This window comes from Sphaerodactylus townsendi, linkage group LG01 (genome assembly GCF_021028975.2).
Source record: "Sphaerodactylus townsendi isolate TG3544 linkage group LG01, MPM_Stown_v2.3, whole genome shotgun sequence".
Taxonomy (NCBI): domain Eukaryota; kingdom Metazoa; phylum Chordata; class Lepidosauria; order Squamata; family Sphaerodactylidae; genus Sphaerodactylus; species Sphaerodactylus townsendi.
This window is the reverse complement of record NC_059425.1, coordinates 79,046,989-79,068,972: the sequence shown is the minus strand read 5'-3', so window position 1 is coordinate 79,068,972 and position 21,984 is coordinate 79,046,989. Positions and strand designations below refer to the sequence as shown.

General features: G+C 42.4%; 1 protein-coding gene across 1 annotated transcript in view; it reads right to left on the bottom strand.

Moving 5' to 3' along the window:
• Positions 1-838: 838 nt before the first annotated feature.
• Positions 839-21,984, bottom strand: part of SRD5A2 (steroid 5 alpha-reductase 2) — a 34,766-nt gene continuing 13,620 nt past the window's right edge. Inside the window, exons 2-5 of the mRNA XM_048507478.1 lie at positions 14,143-14,306; positions 10,127-10,228; positions 7,359-7,509; positions 839-1,776 (exon numbers count right to left, since the gene is read on the bottom strand). Of these exons, the coding sequence (XP_048363435.1) occupies positions 1,710-1,776; positions 7,359-7,509; positions 10,127-10,228; positions 14,143-14,306 (484 nt within the window). The 3' untranslated portion in view covers positions 839-1,709. The remainder of the gene's footprint in view (positions 1,777-7,358; positions 7,510-10,126; positions 10,229-14,142; positions 14,307-21,984) is intronic.

The window sequence follows — 21,984 nt, the reverse complement described above, 5'->3', positions numbered from 1 at the left end:
CACTGCAACTCAGTTTAGTCATGGATTCATTATTTATTTCATTTCTTACTCATGTTTGACAAGAAAATGACATGCCCAATTAAAGTATCACTGTATTGTTGAAACAATGCTGCTAATACTTAACCATAGTTCTAGCAAAAGTTCACTTCACAAAACACTAACAAGGATATGTCATCAAAAACTCTTAGGACAACATATATGCATTTTGTGGAATGATCTCTTTAGGATGGGAAACTCAGGAGCAGAAGATACTGATCTCTGCTAAGAAGACAGCTGTTTCCTAACAGAATAGTTGTAAATATGATGGCTTTTGTAATAAGATACCGACCAGCAATCATCAAAGTTCAGTTATCTCCTAATAAAAAGCGACTGAAAGCCATGCAGATGGGAAGAAACTTTTTCAAAACAACTTGTAAACAAGCAGCTATTCCTTTCTCGAACCAAGCACACATGTCAGGCTGTTCTGTTATTCTTCTTTCTACTATTTCTTTTTTAAGCAAAAAAGCAGCCATTGGAAGCTAACATCAATAGTGGAGGCTAAGTTGTTTTGCCATCATCAGGGAGAAAAATGGAGGGACTCTGCATCTTTCTTCTCTCAGGAAAGCTGGCACAATTCAGAGTTAATTTATTTGATATATTTAAACATGTGCAATAAATTAATAAATTAATTATTTTGTTGTTTTTCTTAGAAGAAAAATTATGCTTCTGTGTAACACAAAAGCAATATAAAAATTAAAAGGTACCTTAAAGACTAACACAATTTTATTCTAGCACAAACTTTCCTGAACTAGAGTTACTTCACATTTATCTGTTGCTTAAAATTGATGAAACCGTCTAATCCAAAACAAACTTCTGACTAATTTGCTTACTTCTCTAAAATATCTGTGTGTACCAGGAAAAAAAAAACATTTTATTTTAGTATTTCAACTTTTTTGCATTTATGTCACAAACACAACTGTGGTCTTTGGCAAAACAGAAATACAATTATTCTTTTTTAAAAATCAGCATATACAACATTTTTGAAAGGCATTTATTTTCATTGTTTATGTTGGGGAAGAGCTCAATTGCACTCTTATGCAACATAAAATAACATAAACTTTTTAAAAAATTGGCAGACATTTGGTACATTTTAGTTATTTTTTGTTTTATGATGCCAGAGAATAGAATTGTGCTTTTGTGTGACACAACAACGACAACAAAATCTTCAGCTTTAGGAAATGTTTTTAAAATATTTTTTCTTCTTTCTTTTGCATGTAGTCTGAAAGAAAGTCTAGAAGAATCTTGGATTACAATGACATGAATTCCACTCTGGTAAATATTTCCAGTAACATGGAACATCAAAATCAAAGAGAAATTTGATAGAGGAATATTATGAAAACCTCACCACTCTGAGCAAACATTATACCCATGGGGAAGGGATTCAGCACTGGTCTCATACTCTCAATTTCATTCTCTCATGGCTGTTTTTCATTTTAAAATTTGTGTGGAGAAGAATTATGCAGGTGCCCATATGTCTTTTACCACTTATAGTAAACAAACAATTACTCCAGTACTGTAAAGACAATTAGTTCATGAAAACACTACATTGTACCAAAATCTTTCTCTGTGAAACACACACAAGCATTAACAATAGAACTCATCTTTAAAGTTAAACAGTACAAAGACATACAACACCAACAACCTCCTCCACTCCCAAAATCTATTGTCCTTTAGAATATAAAAGGAATCAAGGCTTTTCTTGATCTTGGGTAGCCTATGAATTTTCTTAGATAATACCTGAAAGAAAAGAAATGCAAAATGAAAATAGCTGAAATTGTATTCTACAATAATTCTACATGTAGTGGTTAAATAACATAAACTCTTATTTCTCAGGGTCTCTGTTACACTATGTTTGACAGCCCAACAAAGTGGTTTTCATTAAAGGGACTAACAGACTGAAAGCTTGTTGATTTTTAGATATAAATTAATAATAACGGCCATTAAAACTTCTGTGGTTTGTTTCAGATGTAATGCAAAACCATGGAGTTTTTTTTTACCTATGTTCATTTGTGAAACTAGGGTTTAGCTTGCAGTTGGTCACTCAGATTCAAGTTTGCCTCACCAAATGTTTTCATTACCTTAACTCTGTAACCAACAAGAATGGGGTTAGAGAACAGACAGGATTAAATCAGGATTACACCAGCATATCTGTATTCACACATAATGAGAAGTATAATTCAAGACAATTGGCCTGATTTGGGCGGCGGGGGGGGGGGGAGGGGGCTTTATGGAGCCGCATAGGACTAGTCACAGCAGCCACCTTCATTCAAACTCCTTGAAGCATTACAGGTGCAATAGTCCTAATAATTGCCCATGGTCTTATCTCATCAATATTATACTGCTTAGCAAATACAAACTATAAATGGACACACACATGAACGCTGCTGCTAACACAAGGATTCCAACTAATCCTGCCATTTATAGCCTCTTGATGACTCTCAGCCAACCTAATAAACATGGTCCTTCCCCCATCAATTAGCCTAACTGAATAACTAATCATTATTACCTCAATATTCAACTGAGCCTCAACTACAATTATCCTGTCAGAATTTACAACACTACTTACTGCCACCTACTCCCTCTACATCTTTATTATACCCAACGCAATAAAACCTCAACCAACCTACTTTACTGCCCCCACACACATTTGAGAACATCTACTTATAGCTCTATACTTCTAATCCTTGCTAACACTAATTAGCAACCCCAAATTAATAGCCTAGCTCATAGTAAGTATAGTTTAACCAAAACACTGGGCTATGAATCTAATAGTGAAGGCTTAAGCCCTTCTACCTACCGAGAGAGTATTAACATTAATTAGAACTGCTAATTCAAATTACCAGAGTTTAAATCCCTGACCCATTCAACCACTTTCAAAGGATAATAGACTTCCATTAATTTTAGGCATTAATACCCTTGGTGCAACTCTAAGAGAAAGTACATGACCTCCCAGAAGAGGAGTAAAGGGAAACTCTGCCTGGGGTGTGCGCGCTGTGCCCCTGCTGCGGCAGTGCCTGCCCCCGCCCCAAAACGCCCCGGCCATGCCCATTCTGCGGCCTGGCCACACCTCTGCTGCAGCTCTGCCTGGGGCATCACGCCCCACCCCGCTGCATTGGCGCTACACCTCTGTGACCACCCTATTTCACACTACAATAGCCATAATGCTACTCACCCTTACCCTTCCAACTCTCAACCCAAACTTGAAACCCACCAATCTATATATATAAACGCGAAATACCACTGACTGACTGATCAAAAGAACTCAAAAACCATCGAAACTACAAAGTTGAAATTTGGCACACTGGTTCGTTATGTGCTTCAGGTGCTCGCTAAGAAAGGATTTTCCAAAATATTCACTTCCACCTGACTTATTAGATATTTACTGTTCAACTCTGGCCATCTGCACGAACATTCTAAGGGTACAGTTAAACACCATGAGTTTCATGTCCTTCAACATGGTGTTTTCGATGGTTTTTGAGTTCTTTTGATGAGTCAGTCAGTCAGTGAGTGGTATTTTGCATTTATATATATAGCTTTGTTTCACAGGACATTTTAATGAAGGGCACTTTGAAGCTCTAACTCCATTTGTCGCATCAACAAGTTCTGCTAATGCCCACTAAACAACAAGCACGATTGATCCAATGGTGCACCAACTGAATTCTAACACTGCCCTCCTCAACACATACGAACCTGTTCCTTCTACTGAAACCGCTAAAGGGAGAAGAGGAATTAAACACAGAAAGCGATTTACACATTGTATTAGAAAAAGACAACTACAGGAACCTGCTGCAAAATATGCGAAAACCAACCCGTCAGTCCACAGACAGGCTGTGAGGAAATATGCTGCATGTCACCCCAGAGTTCACAAACAGGCTGTAAAGAAGTATGCTGAATGTCACCCCGAAATTCATAGAGAGGCTGTGATGAAGTATGCGTAGCGAAGCACGGATATCCTGCTAGTTACATTATAATAGCCACCAAAATAGCCTACCTACTGAGACTGGCCCCAATAATAATTTTCATTAACACCAGACTTCACATTACTGCAATAAACATAATTTGATTCCCATTACACTTCAACACTCACATCAGTCTTCAGTTTGACAAATACTCAACCACATACTTACAAATCACCTTACTCATTACATGGCCCATCTTAGAATTTACCAACTAATATATATCTTCCGACTCAGACCTAAACAAATTTGCCAAATAAACATTCCTAATCACCAAAATTACTACAGTAAACAAGATCAAATATTCAACAAGTCACCATGAGTCATCAAATGATATACAGACATGTTTGAATCACTTATATAAATACGTTAGTTATAGAAATATGTATCTAGTGCTTATGTTGAACCACAGTGAAGGAAAATGTCATCAATCTTGAAATAAGAACCGTTTCCTTTGGTATCATGACAATTCCGACTTCAGTATGTGTTATGAGACCATACATAAGTCCAAATGTAAGGAGAGCCCTGCTGGATTGGATCAGTACTCCATCTAGTTTAGCAACTTATTTCATACATGATGTCTTGGATGACCAATAAAAAAGGCATGGAGGCCAAAACTTTCTCCTGATACTGTGTCATCACAGTTAATCCAAATACGTACAGTTTAGTTATTAAAAAGGATCTAAAATCAAACAATATGAACATTAACATTTCCAAATAGCTAGCCAAAAAATCACATAATTCAGAGTTTTGCTGCCTCTGTATTTTTAGTTTATTTTATGAAATTTCTACACCAAAAAGAGAAAAGTGAAAAGGGGGAATCAAAAAGGGAGAGGGGGAGAAACCTCTGAACAGTGAAGGGAAAAGTGTGCACAGCACCAGAGGTTATATAACAATCTGCAGCTAATCCAAATATGTACAGTTTAGTTGTTTAAAAGGATTTAAAATCAAATGAGTGTGAATACTAAAATTTCCAAATGGCTAGCCATAAAGACCCAAAGGCACATAGTATAAACTGTTGTCATGAGCAATAACAGAACAATTATAAACCATGTGATACAGTACACTTGTACAGTGCACTTACAATAAACAGAAACCAAGTAATTGTTGTAGTACACAAAGACACAACAGTCCAATGACAGTATTCTGGCTAATTTCTCATTTTGATATCTCTTCTTCAAATTATGACCTTGTGATTTGTAGCTTAATTGAAGAAATTATCTTATATGAACTACTTACATGAACTACAAATAGTATAAATCAACGAAGCTATAAGTTCAGATTAGTTTATGCAGTCTGGAAGGCACTAAGATTGAGAGGCAAATCATGAATTAAAGCTCTGTTTTAATGTCTACCACCTCAGCACTCCCTACATTAATTTGGGGTAGCAGAGTATGTTGTGGGTATAAAGATGGTTTCTAAGTTCAGACATCCCACCAAAACTGAGTTAGCACAAACCATGGTTTGCAACATCACAATGAAAAATAGTTAAGTTTCCATAGACTTAGTTCAGACATCACTCAAAACTACGATTTAATTAAACTATTGTGCAGTCTGAATGTGCAGGCTATTCCACAATCTGTGTGATTATGCAGGCTATTCTACAATCTGTGATTAGTTAGGATCCATTAAACCAAGATATTAAACTATGATTTGAAGCTGGTTTATTAACCAGTTACAGCCCCATCTGAAACCCTCAGCAGCGGGACACAACACTGCTGCAGCACCGCCTACCATCTCCAAGAGGACTTTCCAGCAGTGTGTGGAGGAAAAATAGCAAAAAAACCTCCCAAACTAACCTGCCACCAGAAAGCCCTCCAAAGGGCTTACAGGACTTACACCACTCAAAAGTGTGGTGCGGGGCACAGTTGAAAACTGGCAAGCGGGACTTGCCCTGTTCGCAAACTACACATGGAGACTGTAAACAGAGTGAGCTGGCTCACCCCACCCCCACATCAAGGTCGAGTGAAGGGCCCCGTGCCTGACCTCCACATGGAGGGGGACCAGCAGGAACCTGGTCGAGCCATGCTCTCATTGAAGCAGGCTGCTTTGGAGCCTCTATCTTTATACTGTTGGCTCTATCCCCAAGCTCCACCTCCAGTCAGGCGAAGCTTGGGGGGTGGAGCCAACTGTATAAAGCTAGAGAGATTGACAGCAACTGACTTTAGTCTGAGCTTGGCTAAGGCCAGACTTGGATCTAACTCTAAGCTGCAAGCTGTAGCTTGCAGCTGGGCCCAAGCCTGGCCTTAGCCAGGCTCAAAGAGGCCTTTGCTGGTCCAATCTCCACATGGAGATTGGGTGGGGCAAGCCCTGCTCACTGACCTTCAACTGCCTTCCTGAACAGGGAGTTCCTAACAAGAGTACAGTTGGAGGGACAGGGCACAGATGCAAAATGCCCCCCCCCCCCCAGAAGTGGTGCCTGAGGCTGAAGACCCCCTGTCCCCCGAGATATGCTACTGGAGAAGGAGACACAATTGGGTCGCAAGTTTCCAGGTGGTGGTTAGAGATCTCCTGGGTTCACAACTGATCTCCAGGTGGCAGAGATAACATCACCTAAGGAATCGACTGTTTTGGAAAGTTCACTGTATGACATCATCCCCTGTTGAAACCCCACCCCAACCCCTGCCCTCCTCAGGCTTCACCATCAACATTTCCAGTTATTTCTCAAACTGGAGCTCACAACCCTAAGACACAAGATATGTACATGCTTTCTGTGTAGTAAACATTAAGCTGCAAGAAGAAGAAAAATACTTGAAGAAGGTGATTGAAGTGGAAGGATGGTCAGAGGAACAGGATTTAGCATATGTTCCTCACCAAGTCTTTTTCTTTTTCCCAAAGCTGCTTTTCATTTTTAAAAGGATTAGACTCTGTTATGTGCTTCTGTGGGCCTTTCCCCACTCCCTTCCATCCCCCCTATGCCGCGCGCTGCTCTCAGCGCGCGGCATCCCAGGCGCGCGCCCAGGCGTCCCCACAACCCCGCGCTCTGTGCAGGGTCGTCAAAAGGCGCCGTTCGGAAGAGCGCCTGGGATGCCGTGCGCTAAGGGGGCGCGACAGCGGCAGCGTCGGGGCGGCTGCGCTGTGGCCGCCCCTGCCGTGGGGAGGGAGGAGGACCCCCGCGCTACTCTCCTCAAGTAGCGCGGGGCTTACGGTAAGTGGGGAAAGGCCCTGTGAGGAATGTGATGTGAGGGAACATGACATTTCTATCATGATTACTTGATCTATGATGACTCATTCACACATGCATGTTCATCTTCTGATGCCACAGTCATCAAGAAATAAACATGTTATTTTGGCCAGCCCTAAATATTTCTTATGCATCAAGGATATCAGCATCTGCCACACAGATAATAATAGTGTTTCTACCTGTGATGATGATAAGCCCGTGGCCCAACAAAGCACATTGTAAAAAGTGCGAAGGCAAAAGCTGGTAGGCACCAGGTTGCTATTGCATAGCCAAACCATTCCAGCATCTCACCGAAAAAGTTTGCTCCAGACACATATACGAATAGTCCTCCTGCATAAAATAAAGACAAGCACATTCAAACACGCAAAACTGATGCTCCTTCATATCAGTATTCCAGACTAAAATTGATATGGCACATCTGATTCCTCTTCCCTAAACATACTGCACTTGATCTTAGCCAAAAGGCTGATAAGCGATCCTCTTCCCTAAACATAAAGATATATCAAGGGAAAGGCTGTGGGTCTGCAGAGTCAGGCTGCTTAAAACACACTGAAATCCACAGTGCAGAAGTCAATGTGATTGAAGAGGTCTATTATTGTAATAGAATTTATACTTTTCTGTGTATCTAATTCCAAAGTGTGCCCCCATCCAGGGACACCTCCCAGGATTCCCAACTTACCCTGAAACCGTTCTCCCACCTGGGAAAGCACTCCCCCCGGGGATTTCAGCAGGAGCCAGCAGGAGACATGGTGACAACCCACTGGCCAGTGGGAACACATGGGGCCTGGTGGCAGGGAGCAGGAGCTCCCACTCATGCAGTGGCAAGAGTGCCAGTCAGCCAAGTAAAGCCACCACTGAAACAAGCATTTGGAATACGTGCTGAGGCAGCTGGGGACTGTTGGTGTGATGATATGCCTTTAAGGATTTCGATTGATGGATGGAATTAAGAGACCCATGATTAGAGGAGTCCAGGCTGAGAGCTTCTGTATAGCTGTTTATAATTCTAACTAGTCTTATTGTTAGCTGTAAATAAACCTGTGTTAAACCCATGATGGCCGTTTCTGTATGGCACAATTATACCAGGTTACAATAGGTATCTTACAATCTGGGTCTATTTTATCCCGTTTTCTCCCTTTGCATGGCTGCCTGTTTCTGTGAAGGAATCGAATGAAAACTGGGAGGAAATACTCCAGTTTGTTTTGCATGAGCCCGGATCTTTTGTATTTACATTACAAGCGCATGTGCAAACTTCCCTGGTGTCCTGCGTTCTGATTGGCTGTTGTTTTAAAGCAGCAGTGGGGGGAAACAAAGTCCCTCTTTTTCCAGTTATGGATAGGGCCTGGTGCAGGCCTCAACATGGCAAGTGGCAGCAAAAAACAATGGGGCACAGCATCACATCACATACCCACTCATGTTCTAATGTGGAAAACGAGAGATGCTGTTACACTATGATGATGCTCCCTTCCCCTCCCCCCCATGATATGCCCACTAACATTCGGCCCAAAGTGCACATCACCCTAGCTATGTGCTCTGAGCAAGCAGTAAATGTACAGAAAAGAAAAAGGGACATTTTGGGACTCCACTCCTGATTAACCCAGGCAAAATGGCACCTGGTTGATACCATGAGCAGAAAATGAACTTGGGGGAGGGTGGGCTGCAACTGTCAGTGTTTCAGCAGAGATGACAACTGACATTTTGTCAGGTGGGGAGATCAGGGGGGCGGGTGGTGGGGCAGGGAGATCAGGTGGCTGGGCGGGAAAAATAAGCTGGTTCTGCTCCTGTGGTGCTTGAACGGTAATGGGTTCACCGCAGGATTTTTTAAAAGAATCACCGATTGGCAATTTTTAAAAATCCTGGGATGAGGGAAATATCACAGGACAAACCCGCTTTAGGACCAGGAACCATGCAAACTTCTTGGCCAAATCAGGATATTTGGACCGTGCAGAAACGACCGAGAATCATTCTGTTGTCCTTCACAACATGGTGTCAGAAGTTTGAATTTCTAAGTCGTCTCCAGAGCTGTTTGCAAAGACCTGCAGTTTTTCTCTTTGAGGCTTGAGAGAGAGAAGGGAACTGAAGCAGCAGAAAATGGCAGAGTTTTCCCCACCAGAAGCTTTTGACTTCAATCAGCCTGCTAGATGGTCTGCCTGGAAACAGCACTTCTCCAGATACAGAATTCCCACTCGATTGCATGAGAAGGCAGGAGAGATCCAGGTACATTCTTTGATTTATGCCAGGTACAGCAGCTTTTCAACTCCTTAATCTTTGCAACAGAAGGGGATAAGAATAACTTTGACCTAATTCTAGGAAAAATTGAAGACTATTTTGTGCCCAAACACAGCCTTATCCACGAGAGAGCTTGTTTTTAACAGAGAGAGCAGCAACCTGGTGAATGTGCAGAAACTTATCTAAGGTGTCTGCATGAAAAGTAGATGTTTGTGATTTCGGGACTAACAAAAGTGAAAATATCAGAGACCAATTAGTTGTGGGTATTTCAGACACAGAACTTAAAAGTCACCTTACTCTGGATGTTGCAATCCAACTAATTAGAAACACTGAACTGATTAAAGCACAAGTCCATGAACAAAGTTCCTCAAAAGGACTTCCAAGAGATTTCAGAATACCCCACCTCAGTGAGGAAAAGTCCCAGACCTTTCCAAAAGTATCCTAGTGAGCCAGTCCAGCAACTGCACTGCAAGCCAAGCCAGACCCCTAAGTGTGCACGCTGTGGAAGAAAGCATGCACTTAGGGCAGAATGTTCTGCAAAGGCTGCAGAGTGCTACAAGTTTCACACCATGATCCATTACACTCTTCTAAAGAAAAGGAGCCTCCATACATTGTCTGGGCTCATATTACCAACAGGTGACTGCTTCCCTATGCTATTGCTTCTCAAACTTGGGTGGGGTGGGGTCATAGGCTTCCACTGGAAATTGGGAAAACAGCATACCTTGTGGAATCTTGTAAGTTAACTCCCCAGGTTTTCTTAGCTGGCGTAGCAGGAAATCACTGTGAACATTGATGCCCATTCCAAACAAAAACAACAATATACCTAAGGAAGAAAACAATATGTTTATAGAGAAGGAGCCAAAACATTTCAAATTTCCATTCAAACAAACAGTTCTTCTGTTTTAAAAGCATAAGTTGTGTCCATAAGGATCCAGTCCTGATGGGAGGAGGGAAATTGGCCTGTGGGAATGGCAGAGAACCATGCCAATGCATTTGACCACCCAGTCAATGAAAGGGGCACCTATGCCAGCAGCAAGAGCAAAGACATAATTGTGGGGGTGCCACACAGCTCCGTGGTGGCTACACCCTGAGGTAGCCGCTGTCCAGGAGCTGTGCTGGCATCTAAGCACATGCCATTGCAGTGGGGGGGATGAGCCAGGGGCATTCCCAGAGCCTGGGAACACCCCTTCTTCAGCCGCAGACTTATGCCACCAAAAAGTATGGCGTAAACCAGCTTAGTTTATCCATCAATTTGAGCGGCAGGAGGGTTTTTTAATTTCCCTCCTTTCCACGCTGCCTGAAGCCCCTTTGGAAGCAGTGTGGCAGTGCCTTCGCTGTGCTGTCCTCAGCCACCCCACAGCTCCCCCTCATCAAAAGATGGTTCACTAACCCAATGTATATCTTTCTCACAAGAGAAAATAAATAGATGAGGTTTCTTAAATAAAGGATGTGCTAAATGTACAATGCACCTTACTACTCTGTACATGCTCCAGACACTTTATTTGCATCTTTATGATTATATTATGCTATCTTTTTCCCCAGCAAGTTGTGTGTGCATATATATTGTCAATTAGACCAAAACAGAGTTATAAGTAATCAAACATTATACAAATAACGTAATATCTACAATAAATATTATAAAAGCATTGATTTCTATAAACCTGCAATACTGTTACAAATTCTAATTGCAGCCACACAAAATTTAGAAACATTAACAGTAGCCTGAGAGTTCTTATCACTTAAGAGCTTCTTAATCCACTCAGAATCAGTTCAGTCTGGGAACTTATTTAATACTGGAGAGATCATTTACTACATATGACATTATAAATTGGACAATATAATAAAACATGTTCCTGTGTTTCTATTTGCCCTGTACCATACAAGCAGACTCTCTCAGGAATAGGGACTTTTTTATAACCAACCCTCCAAAAGAGCCAATGGCAAAGCAGAGCATCTAGTGAGCAAAAAAGCTCTCCATTGTTTATTAATCTTTAGATTGGATAAACTTGCAGTGAGTACAGGAATGTATCTAGTTTTATCTGAGGATACAAACACAGGGGTCTGATGTTCTATACTCTTTGCTTTACCATTTGCTTTGCCTGATCAATTCCTAACTCACGGAGGGAATGAGGGGATAAGCCCAACTTTCCCAGCTTGCCTTTAATAGCTCCAGGCCATCCTGAATGAAAATTGTCCTTGAAGATCAGGGATACTGGTTCTTGTACAAAGAAACTGATGATATACAGAGCCTGTCCTCTACTCTTAACATCCCAGTTTCAAGGCGCACCATGGAGTTTGGTATGCAATGGGGAACTTGGAGTATTGCCCTTAACAATTTAGATTGAACCCTTTTCATAGGGGCAACAAATAAATCTCCAGCAGGTTTAAATGCATCATCTTTTCAGTTATGAGAAAAATATACAATGGGTCGGTGTACCATCTTTTGATTGAAGCCTATAGTATATGATGAAGTCCTGGTATTATTTATTATTAATTCTGTAAAACCATCTACCACAGTTTAAAGGATTTTAAAAAGCAATATTTTAAGGCTAGAATTCAGACTTATGTAGTTTTTTACTATTGAAAGGCCATTTGGTTGAAGCATGTTTGGTCAGGGCTGGAAACTGGACTTGTTTATTTATTTGTATATGAATATGTTTGTAATGTAGGCTATTAAGGGCCCTGTTGGTGTTTACAAGTTGGATATGTATCTATCTATAAATATATAAATGTGAATTTATTCTTGACCTTTAATTCTGTTTATTTATGGTTAAGTTTCCCCCCCTCTTTTGTTTGTTCAACTGTTACACCCATACATAGTCATACATAGTCATGAGGAAAACTATTATACTAATTATCTCACCCCAGGGAGTTAGAAACAAAGCTAATAGCCTCCCACTGTGCTTTCAGTAAAAGTGACCTTATGTGGTTGGAGTGAGGGCAGCACCAGTACCAGATAGTTCCTCATTACCATTATCAAGATGTGCATGAATAGTACAGCAATAAGATCCTTAAATAACCTCTACCAAAATGACTTACCTTTTGCTTAAAATGGAACAGTGAATATAAATGATCTATTTAATAAGGAACCATACTGCTGTTAGGGTCATGACCTTCAATCACTATGGATTAGGCTATCTTACATGATAAAAGGAACTGCAGTAGCAGATCTAAGGGGGCCCAGGAGGGGCAGACGCCACAGAACACCACTTTAAGGCATTATGTGGGGGCATTGGACTAGCCCCCCCGTACTGCTCTTGCCAAAAAAACCCGTTTTGGTGGGTACTTTTAAAATGTGGAGAGTTGTTGGATCACAACAGTGGCCAACTGCTTCCCCGCCCCAGTTGCCAGCAGCCCGGAGGGGGCAGGGAAACATCTGGCTGCCACTGCCACAATCCAGCAGTGATTCTCCAAATTTTACAGGTACCTACCAAAATGGTTTTTTGGGTTGGGGGAGGGGGTTGGCCGGAGACCAGTTGCAGGGGGACCATTTGAGAGCTTGACCAAGGTGCCATTTTCAATAGATACACCCCTGAGGAACTGTAATGTTTATTTAATTGCTGCTGATATCCCTTCAGTGTCAGGAGAGAGCACTGTTGAAGCTGTGACCAGGACCTGGAGGACCCACTGAAATGAAGAATGGGTATCTGTATAGAAATAAGGTATAGGTTAGAGTCTAGAAGCAAATCCCTAATATGAATTGGCTGAAACCCTAGCAGGAACTATAGAAGCTGTCTGATACAGGGCAGGTCTGCAGGTCTGCAGCCCTGTAAGAGTGCTTGTGTGCTTTCACCTGTGCTCCACCTGTAAATCAAACAAATGCTACAAAATCATCATAAGCATTCAGGCTGTTATCTTCTCCAAAGGACACCAAATCAGATAATTGCTTGTCTCTGGGAAGTTTTTGTTGATCAAGCCATTGTTTTTCACCCTGGGATTTAAACAGAGGTGTACCTGGGGTAACCGGTGCCCGGAGAGAAATTGTCTCCAGGATACCCCCAGACTCTGCCCCCCAGCCCAACTCTGCACCCCACTGCCCTCGACCCCACCCATGTCACCATGGACATGGGCAAGGTCTAGGGTGCCCACCTCCTCCCCAGACTCCTCCTGCCAGCTGGGCTCCCAGCCAGCAGCCTGCAGTCTCTTCTGACCTCCCCTCCGGGCAGGCCAGAAGAGACTGCCGTCCCGACCTCGAAGAACTTCTTTTATAAACACTGAGGCTGGGGCTTGGGGAGCAGGAAGGGGTGGGACTTCCTGCTCCCCAAGCCCCACCCCCAGCCTCAGTGCTTATAAAAGAAGGTCTCTGAGGCCAGGACTGCAGTCTCTTCTGGCCTGCCCAGAGGAGAGGTCAGAAGAGACTGCAAGCTGCCGGCTGGGAGCCCAGCCGGCAGGGGGGGAGGAAGGGAGGGGGAGTCCAGGGCAGGGTTGAGGGCGCTTGGAGGCTGCAGGAAGTCCTGCTGTCTCATTGTTTTTGCGTGCCTTGGATGGGGTCAAGGCACGCGAAAATGAGACAGCAGGACTTCCTGGTCTCATGGGGGGCTGATTTTGTGCCCCCCCACGTGACCAGAAGAGTGGCACCCGGGAACAAGGGGTACCCCTTGTCCCTAGGCAGATATGCTACTGGATTTAAAGTAATATCATGTGTCCTACGATTTGACACTAAGGCCCAGCAACAATTTTGGTGTTGTTCAATTCAGCTGGACAGTCAGCTGCCAGTCACCCAGCAACTATAATTACCTGATGTAAACCTTATGTCGTTGCACCAGTCATCTGGGTATTCAGCACAATAAACCATGTAGTAACCTTGAAGGAAGCCGTTATAGACACAGAACAGCATGCCGAAAAGCAGTGTGTCCAATGGGAAAGGTCTGCCTCTTGTGAGGAATGAGTAAATAAATGTCCTGAGGTAGACAAAAAAAATACAATTTAATACTAGGTGAAATAGATTTTAAGTTCTCTAGTAGTCTATTATGCTTTCAGATGTCAGTAAATTCTCATTCTGAGAGCTGGTGTTTTGTGATTAGGCAAATAGTGTAGGGCTGAGGAAATTTGGGTTCAAATCCGCACTTTGCCATGAAGCTTATTGAGCGGCTAGTCACTATTTCTTCAGTCTAGCCTACATCATAGAGTCAAAGAAATAATAAAATAGAGGGAATAATAAAGGATGTGCTTTGAGCTTCTTGTCTAGAAAGATAGATATTGCCTCAAATGACTTTTCAGGCAATGCTTAAGCTTCATTTCTCTAGGCCTGGTACAAACTTGTAGCATGGAACACCTGCATTGAGATCCCATACACCAGAGACAAATTCTTATTTTACATCTGAAATTGCATAAATTATCCATTTATGGTAATGGTCTTGCAGACAGGTGGCCCCTCTGGACTTCTTAGGCCCTTGTAATGTGTGCCACCCCTACGCTTGGTCTGTCTCTTCGAAATACTGTAATCACTTTATAGCTACTTAACATTACATTAATATGAACTGCTCAGTAGACTCCAGATCCTAACACATCCTTTTCAGCTCACATGGACAGTGGATGATTACAGATAAGTACACCTCTGGCCACCTTACATCATTGATCAAAAGGAACACTTTATCCCATATTTAAAGTAATAGGCACCTCACAGAAGTGAAGTGCTGGTTGCCCTAACCTCAAGAACTGGGAAAGCAAATCAAGGAAATACACAATGATGGCAAAGTTAACAAAATCTGTGAATAAGAGACTGAATCAGGAATTCCAAGAAGAATAAAAAACATTCTTCTCATACTACTTTCAAAAATAAGACTAACAATGAAGAAAGGTTGAAGAGACGTAGTTAAACTATATGAACATCTGTTTTGAGTTTAATATATTGGAAGCAGCAATAAATATGTATTTTTATAAAATAAAAATAAAAATTTTTATAAAATAAAAATTGGGAAATTGTATGAAAAATAAGTTAAAATTTGATAATTTGCTATTCTGATATACCAACATTTTTATTATTAATTTAGTTTGCTTATTAGCATTCACCTGAGTTTTTTAGAATATTATTTATATACATATGTTGGCTTTCCAGTGTTTAGAATTGTATTTAAGAGAGGAATACCTCACAAACACCAGACAGTCTATAGGTGGCGGCAGGATTAATGGTTTTTGTAAAATACCTAGAACAGTCAATGCTTTTCTGTCATTAATGTAATCACAAAAGTCATTTTCCTGTTAAAGATCAAAACTAACAGCTCAATATAGAGCTGTTGGGTGGGCGGGAACAGCACCACTTGAGCACTGCTCCACCTGCTCAAAGGTGGAAAAGCCCTCAAAAGTTTTTTTTTTAAATCCTACCTGAAACTCCCCCATAGGGAAAAATAGAAATACTCTGTAAAAATCGCAGCAAATCTCTGCTAGCAGCCCCACTAGTGTATAGGGACTAAGAAGTCTCTGGAGGCCAACAAAGGTCAGCCCCACCCCCTGGAATGCCCCCAGGACACCAGCATAGCTCTAGGCAGTGCAGGTGTGCCTGTAGGGCCTGGTTGCCATGGCCAGGAATCCTAGGGCCCTGCTACAGTTGGGCACCAGCACGTTTGCCCCTCCAGCATAAACCTGCGCCGTCTTCAGAGGGGGATGGCCCCCCCTGTGGATTGCACTGCCTGTCAGCATGTTATGGCACAGCAAAATGGAATTTGTTAGATACTCGTAGGATCAAGTATTGGATCAGGTTCAAAGTTTTGGTTATGACCTTTAAGGCTGTGATCAGTCTTGGATCTTCATACCTGTGGGACCGCCTCTCCCAGTATTGCCCTTTATGATCTCTTCGTTCCTCAGAGGAAAATTTGCTGGTGGTCCCTGGCCTGAAAGATATCCAGCTGCCCACCATGAGGGCCAGGACCTAAACAGCCCTGGTCCCTACCTGGTGGAACAAGCTCACAAGTGAGATCAGGGCCCTGCGAGACTTGAATGGTTTCTGCAGGGCCTGTAAAATGGAGCTGCTCCACCAGGCTTTTACATCATCAGCCAGATCTGAATTGAAATTAAACTCTTGTCGTGGCCTCCCAGGGACATGTAAGAATATGGGAAGGCACCATCTTTGTAAATACTTTTAAGTTATTTTAAAGCTGTTTTAAAATTATTTTATGCTGAAATGTTTACGATGATGTTGCTTTTATGGGTTATTACTGTTCACCGCTCTGAGCCCTACGGGGAAGGGCGGGTTACAAATCAAAATCTAAAATAAAAAAGTAAGTGTGGCACTAATAACTGTTTGGGGCATGTTGTTATCTTATAGAAATGTGGTACCAAACCAGTATCTCAAAACCAGCATCTCAAAAAATTCCAAATTAATCATTTATGCCACAGAGGAAATAACTGCAGATTCAGTATGGGCAAGTACTTAGCAGACTATCAAAGAGAAAATCTATCAGTTTCCAAACCAAAGAGAGCAGGGTCCTTGCCAGAATTTCTTGGCTTGTTAGGCTGCCAAGAAAATAACAAATTAGTTCATAGCAGAAGACTGAACAGAAACATTGCCATGTGCTCTATACGAACCTTACCAGATCACTGTTTAGTGAGAGCAAGAAAGAGCTGCCATACAAGGAAAGTACAGTGAGGATATAATTTATTGAAATTAGACAATTGGGGGTTAAATTCCTTTCTTTAGAAGACTAAAGAACAACCCTGATGCAGCCTTTGGGGATTTCATCCATGGGGAGACTGGCACCATTAGTAAACTGTCACATCACTATTTCTGTATGTATCTGGGGACCAAACTAGATGTTATATTTGCCATGAGTTGGGTTGGGATTCCCCAGACCATTTTACAGACAGATGTGAAATCAAGGAATGAGCATTCCCAAATGTTTGTGGCCCTGTTCAGCTTGAGAGTGTGGCCTGGGGGAGGAGATTCAGCCTTCCCACCACCAAACCAAAATGACTAAGGGCTACTCTATTTGCCCAACTGTGGGCTCCATGTGCACTGAGTGCAGTACATGCAGTTACATAAGAAGAAGAGGAGGAGTTTGGATTCATACCCCTGTAAGGAGACTTAAGGCAGCTTACAAAGTCCTTTCTCTTCCTCTCCTTGTGAAGTTGGTAGGGCTGAGAGAATTCTGAATGAACTGTGGCTAGCCCAAGGTTACCCAGCAGGAATGTAGGGGGCAAATAGGCTCCCTGACATACATTTAGGCTCTGATAAACAGTAGGGGGGTGGGGGCTGAAGCTCCACCTGCCCATGCATTGCATTCCTGAGCAGAGCAGGGCACTGGAGCTCTTGGGAACATTCATTCCCTGCTTTCATATTTTATCTCTAAAACTGACTTGTGCCAGATATAATGTAATGCTTAGCTTTTGGATACTGAGTTCGTTCTGACTGCATGCCAGAGCTTATTAATTATATTTTATTTATGTATATCACTCTTTCCCCTCATGATGACTTGAAATGGCTTATCACTTTATTCTCCCCTTTTCCATTCTATCTTTCAATAGTCCTTTTTTGGTAAGTTAGGCTGAGAGATTGTGATAGGCCCAAGTCACCTGGTGTCATGGATCCCTGGAAACTGGACACACAGAATCCAGTTTCCGTTGTCAAAGGTTAGTTCCACAAGTCAAGCACCAAACATTCCCAAACTCACAGTAGTCAGTTCCAGGTTAATTCAAAATCACAAATCCAGAGATTCTGGCCAAGGTCAAGGTGGAGCAAACAATTCAGAGCAGGAACCACAAGGTTTCCAGGCTGTGTGGCCGTGGTCTGGTAGATCTTGTTCCTAACATTTCGCCTGCATCTGTGGCTGGTATCTTCAGAGGTTTATCACAGAGAGAAGTCTGTTATACACTGTGTCTAGTGAGAAGGGAAAGTTTAGTGGAGTATATATTGTCCAGGTGGGGAACCAATCAGTAAGTGTTTGGGTGGAACTTGCAATGCAAAGGTGTGGTTGAGTACATTGTATTGCGGGTGGGGTTATCAATCCATTTACATTTGTAGTTGCATTTGCATTCCCTGCAGCAGCAGCAGTATTATTTCAACAAGAAAGAAGAGACTCAGAGAATTAACAAAGCTTGGCTACCAGTACTTAAAAACACCAGAATCAAAGGCCGAGGGCATGCTAAATTCATGGACAATGGGCTCCACCCAGAAATAGGATTTGCACTCACCAATACTGCTGCTGCTGCAGGGAATGCAAATGCGAAAAATACTTTCGTAAGAAAGTATTGTGCTCTAATAGAAATTAGTTCAACTGCATACAAGAAGTTCAACAGTTGTCTTGTCGCATATTCCTACCTAACAAAGGAGATCCCAGTGACAACCTTTAATGAAGTTTTATCCTTTATTGCTTTCCAATTAGTACTACTTGTACACACTTCTGATGTTCTTTGATTATTCAACGACAACTACTTACCAGGGGTGTACTACCCATGGGGACATGGGGTATCCCATGCCCCTGGGTGCATGCCATGTGAGGGGTGCCAGGCACCAGCCGGCAGCTCCTCCCATGCCAGGGTGCTGCTTGCCAGCTGAGCAGTACTCTGTGCCCTCCCACCAGGGAGACCAGGAAGGGCAGGAGCTGGCCTGCTGGTGCGGTGCCGGCCTGAGTCGCCTGTCCTAGCCATTTGCTGCTGAGCCCCACCCCCCCCTCCCTGCAGGCTGGCTCCTGCCCTTCCCGGGCCCTGGGGAAGGCAGCCGACCTGCAGGGAGGTTGCGGGGGCAGGGCTCAGCAGCAGGCCAGCCCCAGGAGGGCAGGAACCAGCCTGCCACTGCAGTGCCTGCCCAAGCCACCTGCCCTGCTCGACTGCCCCACCCCCGGCCTCCCTGCAGGCTGGGTCCTGCCCTCCCCAGGGTCTGGGAAGGGCTGCCAGCCTGCAGGGAGGTCAAGGGTGGGGCTTGGTGGTGGGCGGCCCAGGTGGGCAGTGCAGTGGCAGGTCAGTCTCTGGAGGGCAAGAGCCAGCCTGTCACCATGGCACCTGCCCAAGCTGCCCGCCCAAGCCACCTGCTGCTGAGTCCCGCCCCCAGCTGTCATAAGTGGTGCACAAGGGGGTGCGGGAAGCCAAGCAGGAGGGGACGCAGGGTGCCGGTCATGGCCCAGGTGCCATTTAGGCCTGGCATGCCTCTGCTTCTTACATACTTTCTCCCACCCAGGCCCTCCTTTCCTTAGGGCCAAACTATACATTATACTTTTGGTGAGTTGTGTCTGGGTTTCCAGCTCATGTTCCAAAACACAAAAGTATATCCTGCTGATACACAAGGCTCAATATAAAGTGCACAGTGTGTTTATTGTGCTAGTGTGATTCCTATAAACATCCACTTATCACTATACCTAATGGACTACCGCTATTGCCTAATTCTAACACATACCTGTTACCAAAACATACAATTCTATTCATACTCATAACATACAATTTAAACATACAATTAAATATACAAAGAATCCTCTCTGTCTATAGATACTCAGATGACCTCCAAGACTTGTGCCTAATTGCAATTTTGTTATAGACAATTGAGTTGTTTTTTGAGTTGTTTTTGTCTTCATGGTCCAAATAGAGGAGGAAGCTAATATAAACATTTACAGAATACTTGCGTGATGATGACTGTAAACACCCCAGTTACATTAATGAACGAAAAATGTCACTTTAGGGTAGTTATGCTTTAAGCTTCATTCTTCAGAAAATAAAACTCTGAAAATGTGGCCAAAGTAAATTTGCTTTGAAAAGACAACTGTTGTTAAGGATAATTCCACAGAATTAAGAGATTTTATTGTTGAATTGGTTGATGGCAGGGCACCTATGCAGAATATACCAACATATGTTTGAGCAATTAGTTAAAACTGTGTGAACAAAGCCCAGAGTGGAATGTAATTCCACTGTTTAAATGTTTAAAAAATGTGTAAGATTGGTTTTAAAAGAGTATTTACCCACGTTATTTGTGGGCATATTTTACTCTTCTAGATGTTGTATTTTCAGAAATTCTCAAGATTTTAATGGAAAAGGCACCATTTCACTATAGAATCCAGACATAAAATAGAATAGTTTTTTTCATAGGAAAAATTCAAAAGGAAAATTTTAAATTTGAAAAGTGAGTTAGCTGTACTGGAATCCTGGCCAACATAGACTGCATCAATGGCAAAGATCTATGAACCATCAGGTAAAGAAAAAAATAACATGTCTGATCCAGTGCTGCAATATAACTTACAAAAGGCAAGATCTTTACCTTCCAATGGGTAGTCTTGTTGTCAGTTGAAGCAAAAGCAAATAGGATTCCCGTAGAATCTTAGAGATTAACAAAATTTATTCCAGCACAAGCTTTTGTGAGCTAGAGCATATTTTATCAGATCCATGGAGTCTTATCTGGCTCCAAAGAACTACAAATTGCAGGAAGAAGTATGGGGGAAAAGGAGGGTTACTAAGAAATCGCACCAATTGACTATAAACAGTCCAAGATGTGGCTGGAACCACAGGATTCTGAAGAGGACACTGGAGTCTGTGTTCTTGGATTTGAAAGAAGATTTGAATTTTATGTTAGCATTATATTAGATATTTTCATACACAAGGCTTAAATCCCTCTGTAATGCCAACTGGCTACAAATGTAATTTGATTTCAAAACACAGGATAAAAAAGATGTGGGACAAAAGCAAACCACTTTGCACACAACCACTTTGAAATCAAATCCACACATAGTACAAATAGTAGAAGAGACTAAGGGAGTGCAAAGTCTTATGGCACCACCTAGTGTCCCCTGTTTCTAGTAATTTTTTTCAGTGTATGGTAAAAAGAATTAAAGGACTCAAATATGGAGATCCATTTAACTGGCCTTTCCAGTGTCATGATTATGTAAATTCTTCCGTTAATGCAACTCTAAATCAAGACTGATGGTTTCCCCCAGCAGCTATAAAAGTACAAATATGTTTATTAAATGTTTGAGTTAAACAGTTAAAACAAAACAAGTGACAACTTGGAGACAGTCAAAATTTATTGAAGTATAAACTGTAGTCAAGCTACTTCATCAGATGGATGCACTGTACATTCACGAAGGCTGCAAACAACAGGGGGTTGGACTAGGTGGCATCTTCCAACTCTATGATTCTACATGGAGTGCCTATTGAGTACTGTCTGTAATTTAACTTGTGATGGTGACCCAATATCCAGTCTCCACTCCCAGCCAATGCCATTTTCTCCATTTTAAATGGGTGATTTTTCTTAATTACCTCCATGGCTGTGTTTTATACCCACCCACCCCCAATTCAAGTGTACTATTACTCTACATTGGAAAACTTATCCAAGCATTGGTTTGCCAAAAAAAGTTTAAATAACAGCCATGCTAACCCTATCCAATTGTTTCAATTGCCTTTTCTTCACATTAAAAAAAATTGCTGTCTGTATCCAGAGGCATATCTAGGGTGGGGCAGGCATGGCACTTGCCCTAGGCTACCATTGAAGGGGGATGCCATGGCCTGCCCCAGGCAAACAGTCAAGGGGCTTTGGTCTGATCCCTTGCCAGCGAGTCTGCTGCTGGATCAGTTGGCCTGTCAAGCCACATTCAGTGGAAGGGAGGAGAATGAGCCCAGGGCTAGCTAGCTAGCTATCTATCTATCTATCTATCTATCTATCTATCT